Source organism: Hyla sarda, chromosome 1, assembly GCF_029499605.1.
Source record: "Hyla sarda isolate aHylSar1 chromosome 1, aHylSar1.hap1, whole genome shotgun sequence".
Lineage (NCBI taxonomy): Eukaryota > Metazoa > Chordata > Amphibia > Anura > Hylidae > Hyla > Hyla sarda.
In genome coordinates this window covers 493,437,814-493,450,004 of record NC_079189.1, presented here as the reverse complement: position 1 = coordinate 493,450,004, position 12,191 = coordinate 493,437,814, and the positions used below count along the sequence as shown (strand labels likewise).

Below are 12,191 nucleotides of genomic sequence, written 5' to 3'. Positions count from 1 at the left end.
CGGGGTTTCTGTAGCTTAACTGGCACTGACATCAGCGCCGCCCATCCGCAGCACTGCCCGCTTATGAATATTCATCCCTCCAGCTCTCCCTCTCTTCGCCGCTCCTAACTGGACTTCACTGCGCATGTCAGGAAGTGGCGCATGCGTAGTGAATACCAGTTAGGAGTGGTGAAGAGAGGGAGAGCTGGAGGGAGGGGGGATGAATATTCATAAGCAGGTGGCACTGCCCCCACCATGCCAGTTACAGCCACATTTCCAGATATAATAAAACTAAGATTGCGGGCGAACGGCCAGACGGATCCGGCCAAGGTAGGGATCATAGGAATCGGTGTTTCCTGCACTATCCAGCAGTACCTGTGGTTAGTGCGGGAGTGAACATGTGACAGTTTTCCTTTACAGAGGACCTGTGGTCAACCCTTTGAAATTTAAGATTTTACAATCTTTAAATAGCATAGGGTGTCCTGATCAAACTTCTTTTTACAGTTTATTAATACGCCCTTCTGTTCCTGAGATATAAGGGTTTATAATTTGTCTAAAAATTCAGAGAATCTGTCAGATGGGCGGGACTAAATTTTGATAAAGGGAATGAATATCAGAGGATGGGAGAGATTTTACAGTCAGGGGGTGTGTATTTTGTACATTAAAGGGTGTGTATGTCTAATACACACCCCTTAATGCATAATCCCACCATCACCTAATAGCCAATCCTATTATTAAAACTAAGTCCTGCCCATCTGACTGATTCCCTAAATTGTCAAACTAACTATAAAACCACTCATACAGGGAATAGAAAGGAGTATCAATAAACTATAAAAAGATTAATACAAATACTTTGACTGAGTATTGGACTTCTTTTGTACATATTTAATCTGCTCTATTAGGAGTGTAGATTCAGTAGAACTAATAATTTATTCATTTTAATCCAAGCTCATTCTGGGTTTATGAGTCCAGCGGGTGGTCCTGCTCAGTGATTGACAGCCTTGCCTGTATTTATGTGTAGATTAAAAAATAACTGTCAATCACTAATAGAACCTCCTACTTGACTCCTAAGCCCAAAATATACAAGGTGAATAAATTTATTATTTATACTAAATCAATTCTGACAAAACTATATATCAATCTGCTCAGCTCCTCCTGCTCTATAACATTAAGATGGCAGATTGGACTACATCTTGTGACTGGTTCAATTCATAAATTTTTGTTTATTTAACAAAATGGTATCAATAGGAAATAATCGTCACATTTATCTACATGGCTAACACCCTTCCTAGACTCTAGTAAAGAATTCATTTTAACACGACATTTTTACAGTAAACAACTGGCTATTCTGCAAATGAAAGTCCCAGACTTAATTGAAACAGCAATTACCACCAGAGCGGTGTGTGCCGTGATCCATAGCACATTACAGGCGGCGACCACACATTACAGTGTAAAGGGTAACCCTTGGTGTGTGAGAGAAATAGAAACTGCCTACCTTATGCTTCCCTTTCATTCTGCAGGTGTCTACATCCGGCTGCTTAGATTTCCATGTCAGTTTCTGCAAAGATCAGGAAAAGAAATCAATTAGATCCCCTAAGGTGGCGATGTCTTTGATTTTTAATGTCAGGGTTGAAGTGAGGAAACAAGCGGCAGGATAGAAGTTTAGGTGTTGCATCTGTCTCCCTTATGATTAATTGTCATCTATGTAAAGTAGCTTAGAATGTGTTGTTGGAAATGTCCAAAGTGTCTTGTCTGACAGGTGCGTAGACACTGGGCTTGTCCTAAGGGACTTCTTTATTCTTATAAACACAAACCTCATCTTGTTCTATTCTTCCTTGTTTTACTAGGCTATGACACAATTACTGCTCAAGAAAAGGGTGTCCGTTTTAACACACTTTTGCAGATTCAAGATCTACACACGTCAGCACCGAAAAAAGAGGCCAAGAAGAACTGATGTATATCAAGGGGAAGGATTATTGAAGTTCTGCAGTTCACCAAAGGTATAACAATATGCAAATGATGCATACAGCTCGTAGAGGCCGTATAGAAGTCCCTGGATAGAGTTTCATGCCATCAGCATAATAAAATTGATAGAAGCATAAAGTTGAAAAAAAAAAGAGATGCTCAGCATTCTAAAAGCAGAATCCAAGTGCTTTGATGTAGGCTCTGGCAGTAAAGCAAGGAGTACAGCACCTATGCATATTCAAGAGATTTTAAAGGCTTCATAGTTGGCAACAAAACATGCAGTTAAGTACTGTATCTCCGGTGACAACAGAGAAGAAGTGGGTCACTTCATATGTGCACATCAGCACTTCAAAAACAATATGTAGCACACTATATTAGAGACCAGCAGGGTGTACACCAAGTGCTCTTGCTTCTGTCTGAAATTGATACTAACACATGTAACACTATGCTTGAAACAGAGAAGCCAGTATATATTATTGGAAGAGTTGTCTATATAATGGATAGTCTATATAGATAAAAAAAATACAAAAAGAAAGATAAAAAATACAATTGTGCACAAGACGCAATGCATGATTTGAGTGATATATTTTTTCCTTAGACTGGAGTTATGTAAGTGTAAGATACCAATAAAATTTACAGTGAATATGGTGCCATAGGAAAATACAGTGAATACGATACCATAGGGAAATACAGTGGATATAGTGTCATAGGGAAATAGAGTGAGTACAGGATAAAGTGTAGTAGGGATATACAGTGAATACAGTGCTTTAGGGAAATAGAGTAAATACAGTCCATTAGGGAAATAGTGGATAGAGTGCCATAGAGAAATATGGTGGATATAGTGCTATAGGTGAATACAGCGATTACACTGCCTTAGAGAAACACTATGAATGCAATGCCAGATGGAATTACAGTGATTACAGTGCCATGGTGAGGCACTGCTCCATAATATGGCACTGCAGGGACTGAGCATGGCACCATACAGGTTTTGTGCATGTGGCTTTGCTGTGGGCATGAGCCCCAGTGTGCTGTATGGCTGCTACATGGTAAGGTCATTAGTTGGGAATCTGAACCATAGCGTGATAGAACAGAACCAGAAAAGAAGTCCAGGCTAAGTGGAATAGTCTATGAAAGGGGTTAGTTAAATGCAATCGCTATAGGTGATGACATTTATTGATATTTTACATACAGTATAGACTCTTGCACATGGTTTGGCAGCATCCACTTAGCCAGTCTTCCTCTAGTTTTACAGTTCCAAGGAAAATGTCCCATATAAAAGCTTTTGTAGCATGACAGACCATACCAGGTAGAATCACATTGTGTCAGACTGTGGAACAAAAGCCTTATGCAAAGAATGGAAATATTTTCCAGCCCATCCTATGCAAATAATGGTAAAATGTACTCTACTAAAAACTTAGTATTGTCTTAAAACAGAATTAGGAAATATGTGGTGTGCTTGCCTTCTGGATCACGTACTGTCCTCTTTGTTTGGCTCAAAACACATTTTGACTAATCTATGCAACAATTAAACATATATTTCATATTAATTCATATTATTAATTTGATGATATGTCCTGCTTGGCTAAGCAGACATAGTTCTGTTATCCACTGTGTATATATATATATATATATATATATATATATATATATATATATACACACACACACACATACATACACACACACACACACACACACACACACACACACACACACACACACAAAAAAAGGGGGGAGAGAGCCGGCACTGTAAAGAAGACTTTAAGTCCTGGGTGGGTGCTCAGCCTCAACGGGTTCAGACTCCATCAACATAGTCCAAACAAAGAAGCGCCACTCCAAAATACAAGAAATTAGTGGCTTTATTCACCCATCGAGTAAATGCGACATTTCAGCCTCACCATGAGGCTTGAGAAAGGCCTCATGGTGAGGCTGAAACGTTGCATTTACTTGAATAAATAAATATATATATATATATATATACACACACACACACACACACACACACACACACTAGTGAGCAAGAAGAGCCACTTTTGAGGTTATTTCTGTCTCTGGGGACCCGGCACCTTTACACACATAACCCACTCATTGGTCATCTTGTAATGCTTTGTTCCCCCAGTAGAGGCAGTGCAGAGGAACTGAACATACACTGCCAGGCCCCCACATATTACAGCTGACCAATGGGGCCACCCATTGATCAGTTTACTTTGTCAGCGTTTTTTTCATCAGTGTTTTATTAATATTCTATGGACTCTTGTAGCAAAAGGATGTAATAACATTTTTTTTTACAAAAAAACATGACTGCTGTAAAACCATGAAAAATTGATTAATCCTGGGAAGTTAAAGTGCATCCTTGCACTCCTTCCCCATACGTTCTGGCTTTAAAGTGTTAGATATGAACCAGTAGACGAAGAGCCAATAGACATAACTTGACATTCTCCAATATGTGTCTCTGCATATACATTATTATTATCTGAATAACTAAAGTTGAAGGCAAATGAGTGAATAAAAGCTTAGCGCTTTCAATCACTTATTAACAGCAAGACAAAACACTGCTAAAATGGCTGTTTGTGTTTTAAACAAATGTTAAAGCATAATGCATCCGCATAACTCAGCTGGATGAAAGCCATTTGATGGATAATCCTGCAGGGATTCTGAGACATTTCCATAAAGAGAACATACAGCACAGGATAAAACCCTTCTCCACAAATGCATGTATTAAAAATATTATGGGGTTTTTCTATATTCAAAGGTGCTTTGTCATCCCAGAGTTTGATGGGTACAGACAGAATGAAAAGGCATCCTATGGGGAGTGAAATACTAAATATTAAATGACATGTCTTAGTTTAGAAACTATACATAAAGTCCCTTAAACCTTGCTGCAATTTGTTGCACATGGTGAAATGTAGAATTTAAAACCAGAAGCGAATTCGATATTACCCAAGTCCCTCTTGGTTTGTAAGTAGTAATCCATATAAAGGCATGTAATGTCATTTACTAATTGACTTATTGTTTAAAATGTTCAGCATTGTTGCCATTTTGTACTTTAAATATACATTTTAGTATTATTATACTTTTATGTTATGTTTACATAATGAAAGTCTTTGGAAAAAGTGCATACACTGTTTAAAAAAGTGGGCTTAATTTAATTGTTGAACTGTTAAAGGGGTTATCCAAAAACAGTTCCACGTCTGTCCACAGGTTGGGTGTGGTATTACAACTTGGCTCCATTCACTTCAATGGAACTGAGCTGGAGAACTATACACACCCTGGAGACTGATGGGGAGCGGTTTTTGAAAGAAATTAGCTCTGTTCTTCTATTCCTGGATCACCCCTTTAAAAACACATAAACACATAATACTCACTTTACTGAAATAAATTTCTTCTGAGTGCGATGTGTCCAGGTCTATTGTGTATATGTGGTCCCTGAAAATAAAAAAACATTTTTAAATATGATATATATTCATCACAGATCCACGAGAAACAGATAGGCTCATAAGCTTAAACACAAGGCTTGAATGCCCTTAATACCACCTGAGAATCGGACAGAACGATATAAGATGCTAAAATATGGACATTTGTTGGACCACAACCCCACAGATGAGAAATGGGGGTTATCAAACATACTTTTCCATGATTGAAGAGAATTCTATAATGAAGAGCTGCTGATCACCAACAACTTCCTATACTTGAGGCTGCAAGCACACCTCAATGTTGGGGTTTTGCTTAAAGGGGTATAGGGAATAAGATGTCTGATCGCGGGAGTCCTGCTGCTGGGGACCCCTGCAATCTCGGCTGCAGCAACCCAGACATCCGGTGCACCGAGCGAACTTCGCCACTCCTTGCCGGATGACTGGCGATGTGGAGCGGAGGCTTGTGACATCATGGTCACACCCCGCTCGTGACGCCATGGTCAAGCCCCCTCAATGCAAGTCTATGGGAGGGGGCATGATATCCGTCATGCCCCCTCCAATAGACTTGCATTGAGGGGGCGTGGCCGTGACATTGCTAGCGGGGTATGGCCATGATGTCACGAGCCTCCAGTGCTGCACCCGATGCTCTAAACAAATGTCAGGCACAGCAGGGAGATCGTGGGGGTCCCCAGCGGCGGGACCCCTGCTATGAGACATCTTATCCCCTATTCTTTGGAGACTAAAGCTGGCCATACAAATCAAATAATGGTCAGCCAAAAGGATACAGTCATCATTTGTAAATTACATACAATCATTTGCGATGGCCAACAGCAGTCTTATATCTGCCCAAAGTGTGATGTGCCATGATAGATTTTTTCTGTGTTTAACATGATCAACCAAAATCAGCCGATTATTTAACACTGTGCACAAGCTCACTGACGGCAGTGATCTGGAAGTTTACTCCAGCATGTTTTTGACATGATTGGTTTAATTAACACATACACACCAAAACATAAAAAAAAAAATAAATACATTAAATAATAAAAAAAAAAAAAAAAAAAAATACATAAAGTGCTTTGTATAAAATTTGTTTATGAGGCATGATATTAAAGGCACATATGTTAGGGCTAGCAAATCTACAAGTATACGATGGTGCTGCTTACTTTACCAAGTATGTGCATAGTGCATGAAGAAAATTTGGTTTCAGAACATATTAAAAAATATTTTCTAAGTCCTAGCACCGGATAAGATTATTAGAATTTAGGTAACATTGTGTAACATTCTCAGAGTGGTGATGTAGCCCTAGATCTGATAAAACATTTGCCCGCACATGTCCTCTTGTATCTGGAATGGTCATTAGCAGATGGAGTGTTTGATCTTAGCCTGAACAAATAATGACTCGGAACATTATTTTTTTCATCTTTCACTTAGTAATGTTGATTTAATAAGGCAGTGATATGACCCCATTGAGATCAATGAGAAGAGGTGGGCGATGGTCGTACATGCAGGCCAGGCAACTTCAAGCTAATTGATTTCAAATACAAGAGAAAACTTATTTCTCTAACAAGTGAGCCCTTCAGTACAATACTCCACAGTTTGAGATTGTTCCTGTAGTAACTTTTTCTGTATGGCTGCGGAAGAAATGACAGAACTGGCTTTAAACAGGTTAATAGGGAGCATCTGGGAGCAGACTGGTAAACCATTTACATTTTCAACCACGTGCCAAAATAACTAGAAATGAGTTGAGGATTTCCAACAACTACTTAACGCTTGTGGCTAAATTCTTTTGTAATTAGGTTCTGTTGTCTGCCAAATGTTGCAATATGGAGTGTTCTGGATTTGCTAAAGAAAAGAACTTCTGTTTGCTTCCTAGGAGCTGGACGCTGCACTTTATCATGCAGTTCACTTTAATGGCTAAACCACAGTCTGGGTCATTAAAGGAATAACATTAGCTTTCAGCTTAATTTGCTGTGCCCATTCTGTTCTTCTACAGAGCAATGCTGCACCACAACAGACCAAATAATCAGGCTGATGGTATTTTAGCTAAACGCTACAAAGTGAGCATTAAGCGCACACCCCCCATGTTGTCTGGGATGTGCCTTTCCAGTGTTAATTTACGGTTTTCATTTTTGTTCTTACATTGTGCTTGACTGAACCACATTAGAAAGCAGTCACAAAGCAGCAATATAGGTCTAGTCACTTGGAGACCTAAAAATTGCCAAGGAATCCTCATTAATATGGCTGCATTGAGAAGACCTGAAAACCTTTCTGCTTGGTTTGCTCTCTCACATATTGCTAAGTCCAGTCCATGACATAAGCAGTCCCGTCTCAATGAAACCTAATAACAGTATAATTGCACTTCCCACCTCTGTTTGCTTACACAGTGAGAAGCTTCCATTCCCTATGCAACCCAACTGGTTTACTAAATAGAGGCTTTTCCGTTCTAGACAAAAAGACTTTGTTTTGCCCAAACACGAAGTTCCATAAATCGTATATAATAAACCAGCTTTTCATTCCGCTGTTAAGCACAAACAGAAACAAAAATTCTCGTTCTCATACATCTGGTCCGCATTGCCAGATTTTGTTACCATGACATAGACTTGTTCAGGAAGACAATTTTGTGGTGCTACTGGCTGTTTGTGACCCATGACCACCCATATAATGTATGTCTACAGGAGTTGTGCTGCAACAGCTGCCGAATGAACAACCCTGTGGATTCCTGAAGGGTGTGAATCTTTTGACATGTGCTCCTGTGCACAGTGGGAAACTTTCAGGCTAACTAACTAAATGGACAGATGTGTCAGCAGAGAGCACTGTGGTCAGACAGAAAGGAAATTCAAAAAGAAAAGAACTGCCTGTGGAGCATATAGCAAGTGATAAGTACTGGAAGCATTAAGATTTTTTTATAGAAGTAATTTACCAATCTGATTAACTTTCTAGCACCAGTTGATAAAAAAAAAAAAATGTTTCCCAGGGGAGTACCCCTTTAAGCATATAGATATATAGATATATATATATATATATATATATATATATATATATATATATATATATATATATTACAATACAGCACATTCATTTATGACCCCATTTCAATTTTGGCGATAACCGCAGACTGTCTGAAGTGTAGGACCCCTCTTGTAAGTGTAAGAGGGACTTGTACCTCATATTGTTGTACAGTCAGAGCTATCTCTGGCCATCTTTATAACCCGTGGACTGGGTTCACACTATGGAATTTCCGAGTGGAATTACACTGCTTGGAAATTCCGGTACAGAAAAGTCCCATTGCTGTTTCCAAGGTGGAATTTTACCTGGCGGACCTATCCACAGCTGAAACTTCTGCGGCGAACGTATTCATCCCAAGGAATGCGGCATTCATTGAATACATTGTCCTCCATGGGACTGGCAATATCCGCGCGATCCTAGCGTCGACTGATTCAGGCGGCACCGTCTGCCCTCTGACTCTCTATCCAGACAGTAATACTCATATTATGCTACTGTGAGGAGGAGGGGAGAAGAGGGCTTAGGACTTTTCTCTGGATCTGGGTTTACTTAGCGTTAATAAGCTTTACCTTGCTTGGGGCAAAGCTTCACTGCGCTATACAAAGCGGAAAAAAAATATATCATCTTCAATGGCAGCTATGGGGTTGGTGGCATTATCCGGTCCCTTTTGTTATATTTTTTGTATACTTAGTTCTAGAGCCATGATGGCAACCCCTCTGTATGCCACTGAGGAGAACGGTAATGAAATCATCAGTAAATTACTAAACACCTAGAGAGATACAGTGGAACAGTATTAACTTTCTTTTCCATGCTCCGAGCTACATTGAAGACATGGATTTTCGCATTATTATTTTATCTCTCGCTAGAGTGCAGATTGTACTTTTTGTTCATAGAGAAGTCAATGAATGCATATGCATGATTGACGTGAACATTTCAGCTGGTAAATAATCATCTATAAATTACATTCAAAGACCGGTAATTAGAACAAACTCATATCTCTGTATTTATTCCAGTCTGCTAACACAAGGCGTGCAAATCTTATCGCCTCTATTGTCTGCTATGGTAATTACCCAGGTTCATTTTAACCGGTTCTGTATTAGACAATAGAAGTGGCAAGAGCGCCAAGATGAAACCGTACACTACGATAATGAGAAGAATATCCCGCCAGTCAAAGGTCTAAGGCTCGCCGTAATTAAAAGGAGACAGGTACTTCAGCGTAGATGCCACAGTGATGAGGATGATCTGTGTATTGCTCACTTACACCTTGGGATGGAAAATAAAAGAAATTGGGTCAAAAGCGGGAGCTTTGCGACAGCCAATCAAAAGGGATCTCCATGTCTACTAGGCCTGCAATGGTATTATGAGGGACCAGAAGCTGTATAAGGTCTTTCAGCTCCTATCCACTCATTCGGGACTCATGTTTGACCGGTGGTCTCAAACAGTGGCCCTCCCCATGTTGTAAAATTTCAACTCCCAGCATGCCCGGACAGCCAACGGCATCATTTGAGACAAACAATAGTCATTCTGTTAGGGCCAGATGAGATTTTTTAGGAACCAACTCTAGTGAGTGACTATAATAGGTAGCAGGAAAGTGTGTGTTTTCTTTTTCTTTAGGCCATGTTCACACGGCAGAATTTCCATGCTGGATTCCGCATTGGAATCTGGCACGGAGATTCCGCTGCAGCAGAGTCCTGTTAAATACAACGAGATTCTGCTGCACTGTGCACAAAGCGGAATTTCTGTACCAGATGTTTTCATTTTCCATGTCTGCACAACCAATGAACACTTTCATTCTTTATGCCGAGTCCGAACGGAATGCATAGCAGTTTATGAGATGGCGCATTCCGGTACGGTTCTAGTGCCACCATATAATGCCAGGGCCCACAGTTTCCAGAATGTGAACATAGCAGTTGTGTGAACATAGCCTTACAGATAAAACTTTTTGGCAGAGACACAGCATGGCCATTGTATCAATATTTATTTTTGACCCCTTAGGCCGGGTTCATATCAGCATTTTTCATTTGTATTACTCGGTTTCGTTGAAGAATTTGAGAAACTGAAGTGAACGGATTCCATTCATTTCAGTGGGTGATTTTTTCCCCTCCACTATCCTGCATTAACTATCCTCAGTTTTCATCAGTTTCAAATAATTTCTGTTATTTTAATGCAACAAAATGTATGAATAAAAAAAAAAATACCCGGCCATGCATTAATTTCTTTTTTCTCCGACAGAAATAGCAGACATTCTAACGTACTTTATTAAATGAATATCAAAGTCTATGGTGACGGAAGTAATCTCCATAATTTTAACATCCGATATTGCTACTGAGCATGCTCAGAAAAACTAAATAAACAAGGTAAAAAAAAACATGTTAGTGATGAACGGATGTTTTAACGCATAATAATGGATGTTAATGGTCCGATTTTTAATATTTAATTTTAACAAATATATATATATATATATATATATATATATATATATATATATATTGTAAATTACTTCTATTAAAAAATCTTAATCCTTCCTGTACCTATTAGCTGCTGAATACTACAGCGGAAATTATTTTCTTTTTGAAACACAGAACTGTCTGCTGACATCATGAGCACAGTGCTCTCTGCTGACATCTCTGTCCATTTTAGGAACTGTCCAGAACAGCATATGTTTGCTATGGGGGTTTACTTTTACCCTGGACAGTTCCTAAAATGGACAGAGATGTCAGCAGAGAGCACTGTGCTCATGATGTCAGCAGACAGCTCTGTGTTTCAAACGGAAAATAATTTCCACTGTAGTATTCAGCAGCTAATAAGTACAGGAAGGATTAAGCATTAAGCATTTTTTAATAGAAGTAATTTACAAATCTGTTTAATTTTCTGGCACCAGTTGATTTAAAAAAAAAAAAGTTTTTCACCAGAATCCCCCTTTAACATCAGTTTCAGATCCATTGCGAATGACCTCCGTTATGTAAGAATAATTATAGATTTGCCCAACACTAATGTGAACATAGCCTTACACTTTAAATATGATTTTAAGGCCTATTGCTGAAGGGCTACTTTGTAATAAGCTAGCTACTAAATGCATTTGAACGTTGGTGTTTATTGACTAGTATTCTATTGCATAGGACGATGAACCGATGTTAGAAGGTGTAGTATTTAAACGTAAAATGTGGCCAAAATATTCAACAACAGGTTTACTAACCTAGCAGCTATGTACAGCGTCCGATTCATTATCATGATCTGTTGTATGTCCATTTTGTGCCTCTGTGTGTTGTTTCTTCCTGGTTTGTGCCCCACAAATACCGGATACTGTTTTGTATCTGTGAAAAAAATATATATTATATATATATACATATACACACACACGTTGCTAAAAAACCTTGTAAAAGACAATGCAGAAGAAAAAAAAACTTCTTTCTTTAAAATGTTCTTGTACAGACTACAAAGGTCACGTGGTGTGCCCTTCCATAACACCGAACAAACCATTTTTCACGGTGATGTCCTTTGCGGCGCTAACAATTGAAAGGTGACACATTGGAAATTCAAGAAACTCAACTCAACAATACATTAAAAGGTTACAGCTCTCAAGTAGTAATTCACACTGGATTTCACAAAAATTTAAGGAGCTTACAGGTTTGATGGATCAGCTTTCTTGAACATCCCCCAACCGCCTAGCCCCCCTGATCACCCGCAACTAATAATTTGATGAATTACATATACTGAAAGATGGCATTTTAGGAACTCTATGTGCCTCTTATACTCATAATAGGAAAATTATATTATTAGAAATTATTTATACGTAGAGGTAAGGGATTTTCTTTACACTTTTATACACTT

The 12,191-nt window shown here is 38.9% G+C and overlaps 1 protein-coding gene across 6 annotated transcripts in view; it reads right to left on the bottom strand.

The window, feature by feature from the left end:
• SEMA6A (semaphorin 6A) overlaps window positions 1-12,191 on the bottom strand; it is a 227,075-nt gene that overhangs the window by 127,392 nt on the left and 87,492 nt on the right. For all 6 annotated transcript variants that reach the window (XM_056537400.1, XM_056537401.1, XM_056537396.1 and 3 more), the window contains exons 3-5: window positions 11,557-11,674; window positions 5,310-5,370; window positions 1,475-1,537 (exon numbers count right to left, since the gene is read on the bottom strand). In XM_056537400.1, the coding sequence (XP_056393375.1) occupies window positions 1,475-1,537; window positions 5,310-5,370; window positions 11,557-11,674 (242 nt within the window). The remainder of the gene's footprint in view (window positions 1-1,474; window positions 1,538-5,309; window positions 5,371-11,556; window positions 11,675-12,191) is intronic.